Genomic DNA, 20,576 nt, shown 5'->3' with positions numbered 1-20,576 from the left:
TTCTATAATAAACCCCATTATCACTTTACAAGTTAACCTCTCATTGCCAACAATCTAGTAAAACTGACCAATAGATGATGAAACCATTTTCACATCATAAAGAGCCTTTTTTGATGTTACTTTTGCAGAATAGGAGGTGCTGAGGTGCATGGTGTTCCTGTGCCACGCTGGTAACATCAGAAGTTTAAAATCACATCACAGAAGATCTAGCCAAACTTGATGAAAGATGGGTCTGTCCACAGCTGTCGTCCATGATAGCGAACTGGGAGAGGTGATGCTGGTGTTTCATCTCATCAAAGACGGCTAGAGGAGTGTAGGAAGAACACGAACTTTAGCTGCTGCCATGGGTGGAAACTGCTGCTGCTGCTGCTGTCAGGGTGGAAACTGAGCCCCTAGAGCCCCAGAGCAGTTCTGATTCTGAGGAGGAACAGCAATCCGTGGGAGAGGAGCTCGCTCATCTCTCACAAGCACAGCAACTGGCAGAGATGCCTTCTGCCAGCATTCCTGGGAGAGATAGTGACCCTGGCAGTGGGAGAGCGCTGGAGGGGGGCTTGCTGGATGCTCGGCGCAGACACAGGGAGTGACGACAGATGGAGGGCGCAGAGAGGAGGCGCTCCGCTCGTTTGGCGCTCAGACAACGGTTGCGTCCCGAGGACCCAAGGGAAAGAGGGAGGATCTCTCCATAGCCCATAAGTTCAGGGTCTTCCCGTGGTTCCCCTTCAAATGGGGACCAACTGCCTTACCTGGAGCTTAGGCTACTCTGCTATCTTTCCCCAGTGCTGTTCCTTGCTTAGTCGCTAGTGATTAGTATCGGAAAGAGTCATAAAGTAATAAAGGAATAAAGTCTCGGAAAGAATCCTCATCGTCTGTGTCCGGAGTTGGCTATTGGTGGGGACTGCAAGAGGCAGCTAGGGTGCTCCTGACAGCATGAAGAAGGGGCCCTATGTGTGTTGACCAATATTCCCATGTGGTCATGTCACAAAAGGTCTTACCAGCACATCTTGGGAGATAAATTAGAGGCTCAAATGAATAATTCTTGATGAGTATAATATGCACCAAAGTGAGTATGGTCTCTAAATTTTGAAAATCTTCTCAGTGCTACTGCTTTCCAACCTCCATTTCCATTGATGAAGCAGTTTTTTTATAAATCGCTTCAGGACTTCTTTTGGTTGTGTGAAGCAGTATGTAAATGTAATAAACTAAACTGACACTTTCCTGCTAATTTCTCTTTAATGAAGACTACTACTCATGGAGCATGTTTTCATATATTTTCATGTAGAAATATACCTGTGATCGTTAAATGTGACTACAAAATGTTCAACAGTTATGATTTACTGTGCTTGTTTGATATGGAAAAGTGCTGCCCTGAAATCGCTGGCACTTCCTCCAGGGCTTGCCATCTCCAATGTTGTGCCCGGGGAATGGCCAACAGCGCTTGTTGTATGGGCAGACCAAAAACTTCAGGACCCAGGGCATCTGAACCATGCAATATTGGACCACCTTCCTTTCTCCACCACCTGCCAGTGGGACCCATTGGTAACAAACCCCCACTTTCCTTTGGTCCCCATTCACTAGTAGTCATTAAGAGGTGCACTCAACCACATACACCTTACACATGCCCTTGCTATTCCAGGTTATCAGTTTATAACCATGAGTGCGCGGTTGACACTTCTAGAATATGAGGCCTCTTTCCTCAAGGTAGACTTCCTGTTGCAGATATCACATTTTCTGAGCCGTCAAACTGCAGCAATTTGTCTCCGAATGTATTTCCGTCCCCCACTACTGCCACCAGCATGGGGAGTATTGTGCCGCACGGGAGAAGGAAGGGGGGGCACAGAATGGGGAGGGGGTTTGTGTTGTGTCCAATTTCTGTAACATGTTTTGAATTTTCCTCAGTTCTTCAGAGCAGTGGTTTTTCAGACTTTCCATTTTAAAAGAACACTTACCATGTCAATGCCTTTGCGTTGCAGGGCATGCTGGGGTGTATCCTAAGGTGCGCACTTAAGCTTACAAGGGCAACTGGCCAGCCAAGGGATAGCGTCAGCACTTGCTGCCAGGCCCCCAGCAAGGATCCACTGCTAACACCTGGTCCCCCACACACATTTTAAATCTAGTCCAGTGCTCTGAGCAATACAAGGTGGCCAGGTCTAGCTGCCATACTAATTTCCCACAATCCCCCTGACATAGCATCACTCTGGGGCACTATAGGAAATGAAAATGGCATCTATATTCAGCCATCTGGTAGTGTTCACAGTGCTGCTCAGATTGCTGCTGCCAATAGGTAAACCCAAAGGGCCCCACCAATGGAGGGGGGGTGGCGCTACCAAAGTACATTTTGCCCTGCCCCCCACCACGAAACAAATTGGGACTGGTCCTGGGCCAGACTATTAAGCTGTAAGCTTCACCACCACCTGCTGCGAGCAGAGAGTGCACCCTTTAACACAGCCAAGATTTATCTCTAGTTGCATATTGCAGGGGAGGATTGGTAATGGATGTTTGTCAGGGAAGCTTCTGAGACAAAAATCATCACTTTAGAGAAAAGCATGGGAGCATTTGTGTAGCTTTAAAAAAAAGGGTGAACCGAAAGCAAGACTTTCCATTTCCTTTGTAACCACTATTCCCCCTTTTTCCATTACTCTCCTCCTTTTAAAGTGCAAAGGATTACACACACACACACCCAGCTTGAAATTATACATCTTACTAGATTCAAGTTAAAACTTGAGTGGGGCAAGTCCTCTCCTCTCCAACATGTGGAGGTGGTATATTGCACTATTGGTGCTGGAGTCATTATTATCTGTATAGGAGTAGAAATATAACATCCAGGGAATACACAGTATAGTACCAGAAATATACACAGTGTTTTACAAAGTAACATAAACAAGAAGCAAAGGTCCCTGCCCCAAAGAGCTTACAGTCTAAGACTAGGTATTCACTCAAGGTAATATCCAGAGTTTTTAATTACCCCCAAAGTACCTAAGCATTGTGCAACCTATGTTTTTCAGCCTACTGATCTGAATTAAGCCCACTGTAGACACTATTTTCCAACAGGACTTTTAAAACACATTGTAAAACATTCTTTAAACAGTTTGCCCTTCATGACCACCAGTTACTGAGACATTTTATTGCAAACAGCTACAATGTCATTTCTCGTGTCCAAAACATTACTGAAGCAATCTATGCGTTAATTTGGTGCTATGTTGTTAAGAACGATATAGGGTTTTGTTTGTTTTAATTCCCACTGTTAAGAAAACGGAAGGAGTTTAAGAAAACATTCAAAATGCTCAGCATACACACATAAGAGAAATATTTTAATGTCAGTTTGTATTCATAAAAGTTACATTGTTTACATAGGGTTCATTTGTATATAATAAAATTTCATTTTAAATGAAAAGGGATTTTTTTCCTTTCTTCTTTTTTGGCAAGCCTGTTAAACAACTTAACATATGCTTTGGATGTACAGCTCAAGAGGAATATCGTTCTTCAAGATCTTCTGCAGGAAAGATTGCCTTTTAACAATTACAAGGCCTTCATTTCTAAAGAAATAATACCACTGTAACCTTGGTAGCTGAAATTCAGCTGTGGATTGGATGGTGCACAGATCAGGTCTTCTAAGAGATTGTTTAAAAAAACTGTTAAGTGATTTTCCTCATTGCATAGTGAACATGTAAACTTATTAGGGATCATTAAGCTAACACCATTAATGATATTACAAACTGTACTGCTTAAGCCTTCCTAAAATGATGGATAAAATATTTTAGCAGGAGTGCAAAAAACCAGTAGCCACTGGCACCTAAAACCATGGAGAAGGGTTTTTTTTTTTCTCTTCTCTGGCTCCTAAAAATAATGTCACGGACTCCTAAATTTGGGCAGGGGGTGGGTGGGATTGAACCCCTGTATTTTGTTTTGTAAGCCGTCAGGATACAATCCAGCCAAATTAATGATTCTGAAGTTCCATCAATTCTAATGAAAGAAATGTAAGCTGAAAATTGGCTGGATCATGCCCTTAATTCTTGATGGAGACTCATTATCTATATCAATTGTGCAGGGCAGGGGGAAATGGGAAGAGAAGGAAATGAGAAGCAGAAACAATACCAAGAAGGAAATAATTTTACACTGTGCAACAGCCTCTTTCTTTTCATTTGCTCTATAAAACATTGGGGGGAGGGGGGGAGAATGCATTTGTTGCATAATTTTCATTAAAAAATTAAATTAATTTCAACAGTTATGCCTGTGTTAACTAGATTTGCATCAAGTAAAATGTTTATTAATGAAACTACTATACAAGAAACATCAAAGCGAAATGCATCATACAGAAAAAGTACACTCTAAGTGACAGATGAAAAAGTGCATGCAGATTGCTTTAAATTTTATTTTTTAACGTCAGAAACAAATAATACTAATCTTGATCCCTATCTCGAATGAGTGAGAATTGTCTTCTTCTCTGAATTTACAAAAATGCCATTGAACATATATGACTAATACACAATTGGCAAGCAGGATGAAGGAATTCAATTTTTGGATCTTATTTTACAGGTATTTTTGCTTGACAAATGTGAGTTTAAATAAAATAATAAAAAAGGAAGAATCTTCTCAAATTGGACTGGGTAGTACTGCCAGGTTGCTCTGATGTCATACACAGCCTTCAGGTTTTTAGTTAGACACTGTCAAATAACATATGTTGTGTTAACATTCAGGAAATGACATTGAGTCTATTTTTAAAAAATTATTTTTGGCTCAATAAATTTTAAATGTATGGTTTATCATAACCTAATATTGTCTTTGTCTTCACTGCAGTGGATTTCCGATCAAACTTTCCCCTTCTTTTAATACTTTAGGGAATTTTCAAACGTCGGGATGTTTGGCTGTAATGCCCCAAGATTTGTTCTCCCTGAAAGAAATCATAGTGACAATTTATTAAACTACAGAGCAACCTGGCTTTTAGGGGTCTGTACTTTTAGATTGTGTTCAGTATACCTAGCAACTAAATTGTGATGCATTTCACCATAATTATTTGTTATATTTTTCATGCAATTACTGCCGTTCCTAAATTGTCTGGGGTTTGGGGTTGGTCATTGCTTTTAAAGAAACTTGTCCCTATGACCCTAAACACAAAAGGGCACAATCCAGTAAGAGTTAACTATGACTATGTTCTACTCCATGCAATGGAATGGAACTGGATCATTACTATCTTAAGTCCCATTGATTTCCAGTGGTACTTAGCTTTGACTGACATTTTGGATTGTGCCCCATATGACTTGGAAGTAGGTCCCACTGATTTTCAATGAAACATAATCTTCCAGGTAATTGGCTCCAATCCACCTAAAGTTAGTTGCACTTGCTTTAAATGGGATTTGACTTAAGTTAGTCTCAGCTAACATGTCCAATTCCTGCCAAAGGGACTTAAGCGCAACTAAGGTTCATTGGATTAGAGCACTGCAACCTAAGACCGGGTTGTAATATCAAATCAGTGGGGCAATACTTTTCAATTTTTCATCTTTTAAAAATAGAAACCTTAAATTGCATCATGTATATGTACTAGGAAGCAAAACTAGAAATAAATCCTATTTTATAATTGTGACAAGACTCCCATTAACGTGTCCTCCATCACACACACACGCATACAGTAAAAGCAACGCAACACACTGCCACGGATAAGACTCCAATTTTTAAAAAAGAAAAGTGGATGGTAAATAAAACTCCTTCAATTCAAAATGGTTTATTCACACAAATTTAATAGGATATATCACAATTGTTTGGTCCATAAATATTTAGGGGAAATAGTTTCTATACAATGCATTTCTCAATAAAACAAAGAAACATGGACAAGTTTGCTAGACCACTTAACTGTACTATAAACACGAAGCTCAATATATAAGATTATTGAATTTATCAACTATATCTGAAAGAGTGCACAACTGCTTTCTATGACATGTTTGTCCCCTCTACCAGGATACACCATAAAAAGAGTTTCAGAAATAAGAGGTAAAACAGTACAAAACTAGTGAGGTGTCAAAAGGGCTTAAAACAGTTAATTTAACAAACAACACATATATATCCTGATTTTTTTCCACAAGCTTACTCCCAAGTTATAGCATAAGGCACATTGTAGAACTGAGTTATAATTAGTCTACTTAATAAAGTAGATCTATAGTACCATATAGTTGTTCTGTCAAAGAACAAAATTTTTTATAAGTATCAATATTTTTGTACCTGTAGAAGTGTATTAATAAAGATTTCAGTCTTTCCAAGGTTGTTTGGTCTGGTTAGTGGTAAATGCCCATAAGGTAATAGAAACAGGAAAAGTCCAAGGTTGGCACCTCAATCCTAAATGTATCAACTTGGAAATAAATTCCACTCATGTCAATCGAACTTCCATCTAACTGTGCTTCAGGTCAGCAGCCTTAAGCATTCTAGAAGATGATGACCACACTTGCTAAATATATAACGACAAAGACACGTATTCCTCTGTTACAGTGTTAACATCTCTTCCATTGTTTTTTTTTAAAAAATAAGCTACTTTTCTGTGCTAATTTTCTAAAAACCCTGAGCAAAAGTTACAATAATGCACTTTAATGTGGGCAGTGAACTGTCAGTATGTATCCACACATTAGTAGAGACACCCTCCCAAAAAATCCTTTTGAATAGTCACTTTTGAATACCAAAAATAAAATTTAAAATAAAAGAGAGAAATGTGTTTGAAGGGAAATGAGGGGGAGGGCCTAATATGCAAAATATTTTGTGCAAAAGTTATTTTTAACAATCCACCCAAGCCAAGATCTTGACAGATTTTTGTTTGTTTTTAGAGAATCTCCCATGTTTGATTAGAGTTTTACCAGAATAAAGGATACAAATGAACATTCACCACTGCCCAGACCATTCAGACTTTTAGCTTAAATAAAATTTTTAAAAAATATCAAACACCTGCAAATGTAAACTAGGAAAGGTATTTCCAATCAGCAATGCATCCACAAGGCATCTGAGTTTGGCAACTTCAAAGATTTCCAGGTTTGAACCCCCAGTTTCATAAGTGTTTTTTCTAATACATTTTCTCTTTTTATAAAAGGTTTATTTTTAAAAGGAAAAAAGCTAGTAGGGGGCACAATCAAACACAGAGATAAGCGCACTTAGACTGCAATCCATGTCCACTCAGAAGGAAGCCACAGTAAGTTCAACGGGGCTTACTCTCAGGTAAGAGAGCATAAGATTGCAGCCTTAAGCCCTTTGATCTGAATGGGCTTCAGCATGCTTTGCTATGTGTCAATTGGGCCAGCACATCTGTCCGTGTACATGTTAGTGTGTTTATTATAAACACACACAGGCACACACACACATATATATATATATATGAAGTAAAGATAGTAAACAGCACCATTCAGCAAATGTTTTTCATAATTCTCATTCCACTGAAAACAATGGAATAGAACTTAGTCACAGCTAGCTGAACCTCTGTTGATTTTAATGGAACTTCAAACCTAGTCTGATGCATGTTTACTTGGAAGTTAAAATGGGCTGACTTACAGATAAGCATTACACTGCAGCCTTAGCCACAACTTACATTTGCTGGATTGTGCTTTCTGATGTTAATACATTAAAATGGCTGACACCATATCAAGGGCGGGGTGGGAGAGGGGATGAGTCAGAAGTATGCTAAAAACAGCAATGAATAAAAGAACTGGAATCAGCTTTTAAACACCTTAAGAAATTATATTTTGCTTATTTCCATCTCCCTCTGAAAATTATTTAAAATTCCCCAAGTTACCGTAATAGTGGAAATTCATCTTTTAAAGCCAGAATTGTGTTTGTGATTTTGTGAAATATTCCTTTTTTTCCTGGACATGCTCCAGCCAGTCCCACTTAAAAGCATCTCACACATGCTGGATTGTGCTGTTAATTATGGGAGGGGGGGAGTCCCCAAAACAAAAGGTTTCATTTACCTGTAATTCCCAGGCCTCTGGACTCATTCATTTCAGTGGAATTAATCTAGAGCAGGCATATAGTGGACCATATCTATTTTAATACTACTGGGGCCTGGTGCAAAGCAAGATTGTCGTCAAACTCTTCAGACTATGCAAGCCCTATTCACTGGCACCTGGATTCTAAACCCGTTAGGTGTGAGCCAGCCACAATTAAGCACTTTGATGACCCTTTTATTTCCATGAAAGAGAGCTGGGTACATATTTAAGTCTCCCACTGAAATCGGTTGGACTCAAGTGCTTGATTTTATCTGGATCATACCGATTATTTGTTATGAATTCACTGAAAATCAGTGAAGGCTGAATCCTATTCCTATTTTCTCAGAAGTAAGACCCATTCAGTTGAATGGGGATTTGTCTCAAGTAAATGTGCCTAGGATCAGTGTGTTTGGATCTAAAATGGATGTGCTAGAGCAGGGATAGCCAACATTCATATTCTTTGGAGGCTTCTCTATTTCCCAGACAGTAGTCTACAGGCCAGATGTGACACAGACTGTCACCTTCAAAAGTAGCCAGGTTCTGAGGTAAAGTTGATAACATCTAACAATAGGTACTTCACAGTTATGGAGTGTGAGCGCTTGGGCATAGCCGGGATAAAAGAAATCCCAAGTAGAGATATAATTGAAGCATAGAGTCTCTCTCCCTCTCCCCTTTCTCTCACCCACACACACGCAAAACCAATTGCCTTCTCCTTCAGAGGGAAACCGTGAGCAAACTTTCTACTGGATATTTATTAGCATTTGGTATGGCTATCAAGACTGAATTTACCTCCTTGGAAAATGGAATTTTCAGGCTGCCAACTAGCCATTCATGTGCTGGAGCAACCATCTATCTGCTGAAGTCTATAGGGCTTCACACAGAAGACTGCAAATGTGCAAATAACTGATGTGCTGACTCCTTGGATATTCTCTGGCCCTCCTACATTAAGCCTCATAATAAGTGTGCAAATCTCCACTCCAACAACTGAACAACTACAATTTTACATGAAAAAATACCTTACCTTTTTTTTTTTTTTGCATGCATGAATGCATGCATGAAAATAAAAGTAAGAATGAAATCAAAATGTCCTGAGAATGAAGTGAGGATTAGAAGTCTGAAGCTCAAGTCATTCTTAATCTTTCAGCATTGAAATACTGGTGTTAATTAAAAATGGCTTGTTATCCTAAAAAAAAAAAAAAAACTGACTTAAGGTCTAGCTACAAAAGACAGCTGTCCTAGGCTGGAGTGACGGCATATCTGACATCACGACGTTAATATACAGATTACCCACAAGTAATCTATATCAGCCTTCTCAAACATGGTGCCTGCCAGATGTTTGGACTTCAACTCCCATCAGCCCCAGCCAGCTTGGCCACTGGTCAGGAATGCTGGGAGCAGTAGTCCAAAACACTTGGTGGGCAAAAGCTTAGGAAAGGCTAATCTATATGCAAGTGAGAGTCCCACCTCCAGGACTCTTGGTATTCCATGCCTGAGGGTGGATAAAGCCAACTCTTTTACTACACATATACCTGATGTTTGATGAAATCATTCTTCTAAGTAGTAAGGGATGACTCTGGGGTGAGAACACTCTCCCCTGGGATAGTTTTGTTCTTTAGACAACTCGAAGACTATGGTCATCTGTATACACGCCAATTCACATAATATCTGGATTTATGGTGGCTACTTTCCAGACTTTGGTGGCTCCCTGTGAATGGCACATCAGTCATGTAGCTTGTTGCCAAAAGAGGCAGTTGCCAGTTTGGCATGCCAGTCCAAACCACCATACCAGCATGGGTGGTGGAATGCAAATCTGATAGATTCTGTGAGTGGCAAATGAATCACAAAAGCTACTTTCCAAAAGCAGGGAGCCACTATGGACTCAAGAAGAAGAAGAAAAATTGACACAAGCTCAGCAATCACACACATCATCCTGACTTGCATGCAGATAGAGTTATATACTCCTGACATCGCCATTTTCATCACAGGAGTTACCCAAGTACACTTCTGTAAATGAAAACAGTAGAATTTAGATGCAGCTTTCAAGGCAGCAACTGTAATCTAATTTACATCAAACCATATTCCACTGAACTCAATGACAAGGTGAACCCTGTTATGTGGCAGAGGGATACAAGAAGCAGATTTTGGGGTGCTAAATATTTATATATTATTGCCAGTGTGGCAACATTTGGATTTTCTGTCTCAGGCACTAAAACGCCTTGGCCAGTCCTGCTTAATGGGACTTGCATACAAGGATGTGTGCTTTAATATTAAGGTACCAATTGTTTGAGGATAACAATTGGTAGCTTTATCTGTAAACACAATTCTCCGACTTCTGTGGTAACAATTTCGCCCCTCCCCATGCAAATTCTGGAAATAAGGAACATACAATTTTAAGAGGCACTTAATAGAATGATTCAAACCCTTCCCTTTAATTAGGCAACGATTTAAAAAGAATCTGAAGACAATTTATAGATAAGAATACGTAGCTTTATAACAGAATTCTGTTACTGCAAACTCATTTGCCGAGTGGTTGTGGATGCTACACACCAAGCTGGTTTTTCCAAAATATTTTGTGGGTTTGTTTAAAAAAAAAAAAAGTCTTGCAAATAATATTATTAATAATTATAATAATTATAATATAATGGAGAAAGAGGAAGAGGAAGAGGAAGAAGAAAAGAGTATGAATATTTTGTTTAAGTCAAATGTTAGAAAAGGTTTGTTAAGGTAGTTTGTGAGGGGCTCCCGGAATCGTGGCTGTCCAAGTTAGAGGTCACTGATGATACTACAGTGATAGTGGGATTGGTCAGGTCTGTTAAAGTGGTCGCAGTGCCGGGTGGAGTGAGAGCGCCGCTGTCTGCTGAGGGCGGTGCCGGAAGCGACGTGCCATCAGCTTTATCAACACCCCCATTCTCCTGCCGCAAAAGGTTCCTTCTGAATTTGGCTCTTGCGTTTTGGAACCAAACCTGCAAACCAATCCCAATTGATTTCTTTACCAATGTTTGTCTTTGTTTTTGACTGATTATTTTCTCTGTCTTACTTTGGCTGTTTCTGTTTTAAAGCATTTGTAAGGGCTGGTGGTTTATTTGTGATATTTTGTGGTGGGGGAGGGAGATATAATCCAAACTAGGGGTTTTCAGACTACCATTAGGGGATTCTTTTGACACTGACAAGGAACACTCTCAGGCCTCCTGTGCAACCCCTGCAAGTTGTAGAAGATCCTAGGACACACTCAATTCACAAAGAGCACTAGCTAGGCCTTCTGGGCCGCTTTGTTGCCTTGACTGAACTAAAAGCGCAGTGCTGGAATTAAGCAGGGGAATGTAAGGGAGCCCATAATTAAATCCACAAGCCCCACACACTCACTCCCAAATTTTAGCCAATCATGCCCTCTTGGATCCTTCTGTAAAACTACAGATAAGAGGGCTGGGCCCCTTCTGTCCCCCTGTAATTAAAACACTGTGATAATGCACTCTCAATCAAACCCACCCAACACATTCCTATAGCTGCACATTGTACAGGTATATTGATAGTAGGAGAGAAGCAGCATTTCAGAAAGGCTCATCTGCTACTACTGATCTCCTCGAGGAGCCCCTGATAAACTTCTAAGGAACCCCAGGGTACCCCGTAACACAGCTTGAAAACTACTGATCTGCACCATCATCTGAATCATTTTCTTTTGGTTTTGCTTTGTCCTGTTCACATGCTAAGCCAAAATCTATGGGTGCTGATGAAGGCATTACTCCAGCATATGGTGAAATACTGCTAGAAAAAGACTTGGGAAATTCTATTTCCATTCTAGCAAATAATTGTTTTGATGGACAAGCAACTTGCTTTTGATTTTCTTTCATCTTTAGCACAACATCTTAGTAAAGTGTGGGTAGACTGAGATTTGTGTTTGGGATAATAAACTCAGGGCCAAACTAAACATTTTTGTAATCACACATAGCTCAGCTATGCATGATTGGTTTATTTACTCCAGAGTAAACAGCACTTTTTCCTTTCTTTTTTAAACCCACCCACAGGGATGTGTACAATTTTGGGATAAAAACAGGTAGGTGGGGAAGCTTGACCCCCACCCCAGACCCCCACAGTCCCAATTCAAATTGGGGTCACACATGTTTACCCTGGAGTAAAAAAGAAAGAAAAGAAAATCATGCATGGCTCAGCTGTGAATGATTACAGGAACAGTTTGGCCCTTACATGACCATTTTAAAACATGGAGAGTAAATGTAGGAGGAAGGACATCATCTCCCAATAAATGCACTACTTTTCTTACATGGTTTGTATGTGTTCTGTTTCAACACTGTGCTAGTTATTGCTTTGATGGGATCACTGCTCTCCCTTTACACATAGCTCTTGTAATTCACTTAAAACTCTTCTATTAATTTTTGTTGGCTTCTACAGAGCTGGTGTACGAGAAACTGTGGGTAATTCACTGTGTGAGTCACTGTGGTATCTGAGGCCAGAGTCTTCTATTCATTAAACAAAAAAAGAGGGAGAAGTCACCTCATATCTGGTTGTTGTTTTTTAACATGGTGTGTTACTCAATGGTCAGATCTGAGATTTATCACATCCCAGAGAATGATCCAAAGCTGATTAGCATAACTTCAGAATTCAGGTGAGGAGAATCAAATGCTTGAATGCTCCCTGTGTATAAAAAAATAAAAATAACAAGAACAAAAATCCTCACTGCATCATGAAAACTAGCATGTCTGGGAGAAGACCAGCCTAGAATCTTCTCCCTCACATGATAGCTTTGTATGTGCATACAAGGATCTGGGATGTGGGAACACTTAGACAGTCTATCCCCACCTGTATTCTAAAGTAGCACAGTCCAGCAACAGATGTGTCACATGCAGTTGCTGATCACATATAGCTGTCCTCAGTTCAGTTTAATACAGAGGCCCTTTGAAGTTACTTTTGGCTGAGAAATGGGACACTCAGGAACAGAAAATTGCAATAATCAAAACCTATATTTCATATAACAGGGGAAAACAAAAGGTTGCACCTGACAACTTGACTGGGTGCCCAAGGAGTATAGATCATTTTCCTTAAATTAAGCCTAGTAGCTGCTATTTTAATTTAGAAGGATGCTACATGGAGGTTACAGATTTCCCACCCTGATCAGAACAGAAGACTGCTCTTATGAGGGTTGGATGCTCCAGTCCTCTGGAGGGTGGCATCCTGCCCCACTGGAACATTCCCTTGGTGCATTTGGATCATACATTCTGAGTATATAAATTACCCCTTAACCTTCTAAGTATCTATGGAGGAAGAAAACTATATTAAACTATCACAAGGGAGACGGAGGACCTTGAAGGAAGGGATATGCTAGTTTTAAGTGGGAAGAGGGGTTGGGGAGGATTTGTAAAGGTAGCCTCTTACCTGCAGAACTCTCTTAGTTAGGCCTGTCTTCTGGGCAAGCTGCTTGAGGTCCTTGGCATCTGGGTTGTGGTTAATGGCAAAGTAGGACTTCATGGTACGGAGCTGGTGGTGTTTGAAAGAAGTGCGCATGCGCTTGGTCTTCTGAGATGGGGGATAAGGCTGCTGGTCTCTGTCCAGATGGTCTGCCTCATTCTCATTACAACCTGTTCAGAAAGCAATAAAGAATCACCAAAGAGTTAGCTGGAGATGCTATCTGAAAATATCAGATAAGCCAGTGTGGTGTAGTAGTTAAGAGTGTTAGACTGGGACTCTGGAGATCCGGGTTCTAGTCCTCACTTGGCCACGAAGCTCACTGGGTCACTTTGGGCCAGTCACTGATTCAGCCTAATCTTCCTTACGGGGTTGTTGGGAAGATAAAATGGAGAGGAGGAGGAGGATTATGTACATCACCTTGGGCTACTTGGAGGAAAGGTGGGATATAAATGTAATAAAATCTCTTTCAGATAGGAAGAGAGTACAAGACTAACATTTTCCTTTCCAATGTGGGATAATGTGTGTAATACTGTGGTGAGTAATGTTGCCTGGGTGCAACAGTATTTCTACCCCCCCACCCCATATATCTTCCCGGTAAAGATATATCTATCAGCATCACTTAAAAGCCTCTCTACAGATTACACAGAATGAGGTGGTAGAATCATGGACTGAACCACTTTAGACAGCAGGTTGAGGGTCTGCATTTTTGAATGCTCCTTCATGAAGACTCCCCTCCCCGAATGTGATATATTCATACATCAGACAGAAAAAAATTAATAAAGCCCTTTTCCTGGTGTATTCCTTTCCTAAATGCTGGGAGCTTTTTACATGGGGAAGCATTCAAGAATGTGAGATGCACACACGCTCCACCTGAATCTGAAGTAGTATAGCCCAGAATGTTTCTACTCATCTACCACTTCATTCAGCAGCTGACTGGTAAGCTAAATAATGGGGCGGGGCGGGGGGGTGATGTTTAAGCTGAAGTGCAAAAGAGGTCACAATGGCTGTTTCCTGTTTAAAGAATGTATTATGTTCCCTGGTTCCACATCTGCTAAAGGAGCCGGTATTTGGAGAGCAAGCCTGCCAGGTTTCACTCCTTTTGCGTTATTTTTTAACACAGACCTCTTCCCTGGGGGTGGTACAGGAGAGCTTTGCTGAGTGTTCCCAAGGAATTTGTTAAAAATCTTGATGATCATATTTTTGAAACTTCACTCCCTGAAATCAGCCAGTGACGGCCAGCGCTACACATTATGCAGTCAACTCTTAGGAGCAACCTTCTATACACAGTGCCCTTAGGAGGGAGTGGCTTGCAGCAGAGAAGAAATAAGCAGGGGTAGAGGGGATTACCCTTCCCCACTCGTCACCTGCCACCTTTCTCCTGCAACTGCCACCCACGTGGTGTGCCCCCACCCTATCCCAGGGAATTCCAGACCCATGTACATCCTTGGCCATCTACGGTACAGCCTTGGCTTAGAAATAAAGATTAGTCATGGTACTGCCCTCTTAAAATCCTCCAGCCTACCCCCACCCCCCATGGGTGTATCTCCCTGAGACAAAATCCTTAACACTGTAGTGCCCTAGGGCTACTCCAGCTGCAGCTTAGACATGGCTGCAATGGGTTACTTGAGGGTTAAACAACCTTTGCATAACCCTACTACAAACTGAGGGTTATTTAATTCTCAAATGACCCATGGTGGCTGGGTTCACACAACACAGGTTCCCCCAATCAGGAGTTGCATATTCAAAATGGTGCCCGGCATGCACCGTAGCTCATGGGGGTTAAACAACCCACTGTGATCCTAGTGTGTCGTGCAAACCAGGTCACTGCCTCTGTCCTGGTCCCCCTTTAGGCCTCAGAAATGGAGGGGAGGGGGTTAAAGAGCACCCAGCTCTTGTTCAGCATTGTGTCTTAGCAATGCAGCAAAGGCCCAAGTGGTCTCTTCCTCAGCCTCCCACTATATATAGCATATATATAGCTGTGGGTGGGTGTTGCAACCATCACGATATCATGAGCATTCCCTAGCTTCTTCTGAGACTTCCTGTAGGTGAAGTTGCAACTCCATTGCCATGGCAACAGGGTTACAGTTCATCCTTGCCCTCACTTGTGAATTTTCATCTGGAGGATTGCAGAGCTCCACAGAGGGGCTACTGGTCCACCAGAGATGGGCACATTAATGCATAACATGTGACTCAGACAGAATCCAGAGGCCTGTATGTGTGCAGGCCTCACAAACATAGTCAATCCCTGCTGGGAAAAGGGTGGGCAGAGGGAATGAGGCCAATGGGTATATATATGTGGACCTCATGTCACATGTTATGTTCTACATGTGGCACGGAGCAGGCATCAGCAAGAGGGTTACATCTGTACTTCACCAAGTGCAGGCCTTATGTGCCATAGCTGTGTGTGTGAACCAGCCTTTAGAGCAGGGGTGGGCAACTTGTGGCCCTCCAGATGTTTTGGCCTACAATTCCCATCAGCCCTAGCAGCATAGCCTAGCAGCATAGTGAAGGATTCTGGGAGTTGTAAGGCAAAACACTGGAGGGCCACAAGTTGCCCACTCCCGATTTACAGGCTCCAGATTGGAACCCACAGTAGATTTACATTCTATACAAAGCTAGCCACTGCATCACAGAATTTTAAAGAATATTCTCAATAGGATAAGATCTTCGGGAAAAGTAATATGCTGCAGACAGTTGCCTCATGGGTTTAGCTAACACTGACACTGCAGCTGTACTTGCACAACTAAAAATGAGCCAGTTACCTAGAGAAATAACAAGTCTTCTAACACCCTGATCCTATTATGTGGAAATGTTCCCTGCAGAGATCAACAGGACTCAGTGCCATCAGTACATTGAGGACTGCGGGTAAATGTAGGTTTGCTTTCACTATTAAGCATAAAAAATTAGATCTCTTTTCAGGATCCGTTTAACAAAGTCTGCTCAATCATGATGGAACAGGGAGAGAAACTCCTATGATCTTCCTTATATCACAAAGCAAACAATGCAAATTAAATTTAATTGAAATGATCAGTTCTAAAGGAATTTAATTAGTCAATATTTAAAGCATGTGTGAGTGTGTGCATATCATCTGATTTCCACACACAAAGACACCTTGGAATACTTCCCAACAGTTGGCTGGATTTATTTGCAAAACTTAGCCATTCCCCACCCCTGAGAAAATGATGGAAAAGCATACATTATACTCTGCACATTACATCAGTCCATGGAGACAGAGATTTTACAGTTTATATATTAAAAAAAGAGGTAAAGCTTCTCACATCTGCATTTGCCCTCTCCTTCCAAAAAGAAAAAGTCGACAGCCTTTAAATGCTGTTTTCTCAACTGCGCTGTGAAAAGCAACTCAACAAATGCTAGTTCAGTGCTTCTCTAAATCTGGCCCCTCATGTATTTCAAGTGGTCCCTGAGACTACCATAAAGATAATTAAAGAGAATGCAGAAGAGCCAGACGTTTCTATGAAGTTTTCAATACAGGATGAAGCAAGCCATTTTCCAGTGTCAGAACTTAAACTTGGAACTGTTTGCCTCTTCAGCAGTGCAATGGGAAAGTTTAAAAAAAAAAATAGAATGATGATGAATGAAAGGAGCCAAGCGGGTAGAATCAGGTTCATGAATTGGGAAATGGGAACTTTAATGCATCTTCCCACAGAGGGTGGCCCACAAAGAGAAAGCAAACCAGAATAGCGGTCCTCAGTACAAAGTTTAAGAACCATTATACTAGTTGATGGATGCTTGGCTGGAGCCACATGATGTCATTGGATCAGGTGAACATTCAACTGTGCAAGTAAAGTTGGGTCAAAGATGGTCCTTCTGTCAAGAACTATCTGTAGTCAGGATCCAGTCCTCTTATATTATTAAGTACTCTTGTACATATGGCATTATTTGCTGTGAAGTCAGGATTAGAGATGTACAATTTCCAGAAATTTTGAGCACACAGAAAAAAAACGGGGAGTTTTTCAGAAATGTTGGAAAAATTGAAAAATAAGGAATACTTTTTTTTAGCGCTCCATCTAAGGTCATTTTGTTGCTCTAAGACAGACTTCCCCAACCTGGTGCCCTCCAGATATTTTGGACTTCACCTCCCATCAGCCTCAGGCAGCATGGCCAATGGTCAGGAATGCTGGACACTATAGTCGAAAACATCTGGAGGCCACCAGGCTGCAGAGGGCTGTTTTAGGAACATAAAACAGCCTTTCTCTTCCTAAAGTTATTTTATGTATGAGAGTTTGCTCATAAAATCATCATTATATTTTTAAACTTTAAAAGTAAACTCAGTAAATTTGTAATTATTGTATGAATAGATTAGAATTACATTAAATGACTGCTTCAGCATCAGAAACACAGGACTCTATAGAACAAAACCCAGGCTTTCAAGAATGCACATTTACTGTCAAGAATGCACAATGGTGATTCTACTCACATTTTGGGAAACTGAGCATAAATGTCTATCAGTAAAATATACTTTAGATCAATAATTTTAATAAGAAATAAAAGAACTAAGTATGCTGGGAATCTTACAGAAAGCATTAAAAAATATTTTTTCCCATGGCTTCATTATTTCCAGACATTTTACATCTCTAGTCTTTCTATAAAAGTGTTCTTATTACATAGTTTTTAGAAATATTTTTTTTTGCGGGGGGGAGTAAAGGCTAGGTAACAATATAGAAATACTTAAATTCTAAAAGAAAATATTTCATAATCCAAAGCTGTTCAATTTTTCCCGTTTTTCAGAAAAAAACAAAAACGGCTCTCAGGAAAAAAAAAAAAAACAGGGGAAAAGGGTTTTTTTCCAAAATGTTTCTGGGTTTTTTCCAGGCCTTCACATCTCAAGTCAGGACTGATTGGGAGGGATCAAAAACTGTTCAGGATCAATCATTGTTTTAGACCATGGCTGACTGGAAAATGAGTTTCTTGAGTGACTTGTTGATTCGGTGATTCAGATTTGATAATGCTGTCTCTTTGCATTCAATACGCTACTGTTCTATCCTTAATTTGTATGGACATTTTAGTACATTATGTCCTTTCCAATACTTCTTGCAGTCACTCTGGCTGGTAGGTTATTCTCCCTATTTTACATATAGGGAAAACTGAGGCTATGCTTGGGTGCTTCCACACTGGCCCTTTTCCCAGTATTGACACCATTCACTCATGGAGATATTTCTGAGAATCCAAGTTTTGTTTCTACAAATTGTTACATTCCTGGGGTTCCCCCCCCCACCGTTTTTTTGGGGGGAAGGAGGAAATTCCATTGCAAATATAGCCCAATCAGTTGTTCTGAAGTAATGTGTTCTGAACTATTGCCCCACCTAGTTTGATCGTATGGTTTCCAATGTTCTTGAAGATGCCATGTGACCCCACCCTTCTCCATTACCTCTGTCCCTTCCTCTGCTTTGTTGTCCCTGGATATAAAACGTTAGTGTGTCCCTTTACAGTTTGTTTGCAGGGCAAGGGGAATTAGACAAGTTTATTAAAATATATATTGTTTTAAATGCAGCTATTTTAAGTGTTGATTGCTTTAAAGACAATATTGTTTTAATCTGAGGTGCTGTAAGTCAATATTGTTGAATAGCAGTTTAAGTATGTTGTCAATTCTATATACGAGGGGTGGGCCGCATGCAGCCCCCATTGTGCCCCCCCACTGCACCCCAAAATTGTAAATAAATAAATGGCATCTGGAGTGGCCATTTTGACCCCTTTTTTACACCTAACCAAAAGGGTCAATATTAGCTTGCAAACTCTGGATGCCCTTTAAAAATTATCATTAGTACTTTCAGTGCTGGAGGGGGGAGGGGCAAAAATGGTCCCAAGACCTCCCAATGTTGCCCACCCCTGCTATATACTAATACCAACTCATTCTCTGAATTGTGTATCCCTATGTAGCCAACAGAGCACTATCAACACCCAAGTGGAAGGTATCAGCAGGCTTGGAGAAATCCAAGGTTTGCTGAAATATATATTTAAAATTACAAATAAAACCCCTAGAGGAGGAGAAAGCCCCCAAAACAGCCCAACAAGGGCTGAGCATGCCCAGTGGCCATGGAATGCTGACTGACTGTTCAGGGGGAAACAAGAAAACTGTGCGGGAGGGAGAATGGAATGGAGGATTGTGGGGGAGGGGATGGCTGGCTGGCCCCCTGAACAGGAGCATTCCACACTGCAACATTTTGTTGCAGGTCCCATTTGTGAGTACATTCATTTCCATTCTGCCTCATTTTGCCTTGAAATTGTAGCAGGCCCTGCTGCAAAGGCAAAGGGTCAGGAAACCCTTGGCAATTTCACTTCTTTAAAAATATGACTGCTGTGCAGAAAATTTCTTCCACATTTTTTCAACCGTTCTCATTCAATCAGATAGAAAAGAAATTGCTTTCAAAAATAAATTCAAAGGAGATGAACATTTCAGAGAAATTCTCATGGGTTGGGTTTGGTGATCTTATGCTTACCTTACTTATGAGGTGGCTCAGGATTGCGTGCAAGTATCCTGTCTTTCATTGTACAACCATCTCTCTGGCAGCCTGGTGCCTCCTTGGCTCCCTGTGCTTCAATTAAAAGCCCAGGGGAAGCCATCATGAGGTAATTCCTTCCATAGAGCTTTTTCAGATAAGGAAACACAGCCTGAGAGGCTGTAGAGCAAGGAGAGATGTGTAACAGAAAGAAAAAAGAACACACAGCACCCTCAGCCACCTCGCAATGGTTAGGTAAACTCAAAAACATCACTAAAGGAAATTCAAAATAAAGTTTAAAATGTGCCAAGAATGAGGCAGAAAGACAGAAGCCTCTTCCATGGGGAAAGAAAACTTTCAGGAAATTGGAGGACAGATTTTGGCACAATTTTATAGCTCCACCTCTTCCCTGGGTGTGGACATAACACTGCCCCCTTCACGCTTGCTACAGGACTTTCAGGGAGGTATGGATACTATCAGAATCTGCACTAGAGTCACTCCTCTCTTCCTTCTGCTCTATCTGACTTTTCTTCAGGCCCTTTCCCAACATTCTGGGCCTGTCCTTTCATTTGCCCAGCACTCTAAGAGCTCACAGGAGTAAGCATTATTATTACATATGCATACATATAGTGTCACATGTTACATTACATGCATTGTGGGGCATATGCATTAACTTTGCCTCATCCTTCTCCCTTCCTGAGCTGACTGAAGCTCAAGCTTTCAACTTTTTTGAAATTTCAAATTTTTT

The 20,576-nt window shown here is 40.8% G+C and overlaps 1 protein-coding gene across 2 annotated transcripts in view; it reads right to left on the bottom strand.

The window, feature by feature from the left end:
* Positions 1-3,294: 3,294 nt before the first annotated feature.
* LHX9 (LIM homeobox 9) overlaps positions 3,295-20,576 on the bottom strand; it is a 40,986-nt gene continuing 23,704 nt past the window's right edge. The window contains exons 4-5 of one of the 2 annotated variants that reach the window (XM_084848205.1): positions 13,338-13,540; positions 3,295-4,888 (exon numbers count right to left, since the gene is read on the bottom strand). In XM_084848205.1, coding sequence (XP_084704331.1) covers positions 4,832-4,888; positions 13,338-13,540 — 260 coding nt within the window. In that variant the 3' untranslated portion in view covers positions 3,295-4,831. Of the gene's footprint in view, positions 4,889-10,657; positions 10,916-13,337; positions 13,541-20,576 lie in introns of those variants that run through there. The other variant, XM_084848204.1, reaches the window with a different exon arrangement.

The sequence above is a fragment of the Heloderma suspectum genome, chromosome 4 (assembly GCF_057233095.1).
Source record: "Heloderma suspectum isolate Gila_16-S chromosome 4, 16-S_ref, whole genome shotgun sequence".
Taxonomy (NCBI): domain Eukaryota; kingdom Metazoa; phylum Chordata; class Lepidosauria; order Squamata; family Helodermatidae; genus Heloderma; species Heloderma suspectum.
This window is presented reverse-complemented; position numbering and strand designations above follow the sequence as displayed.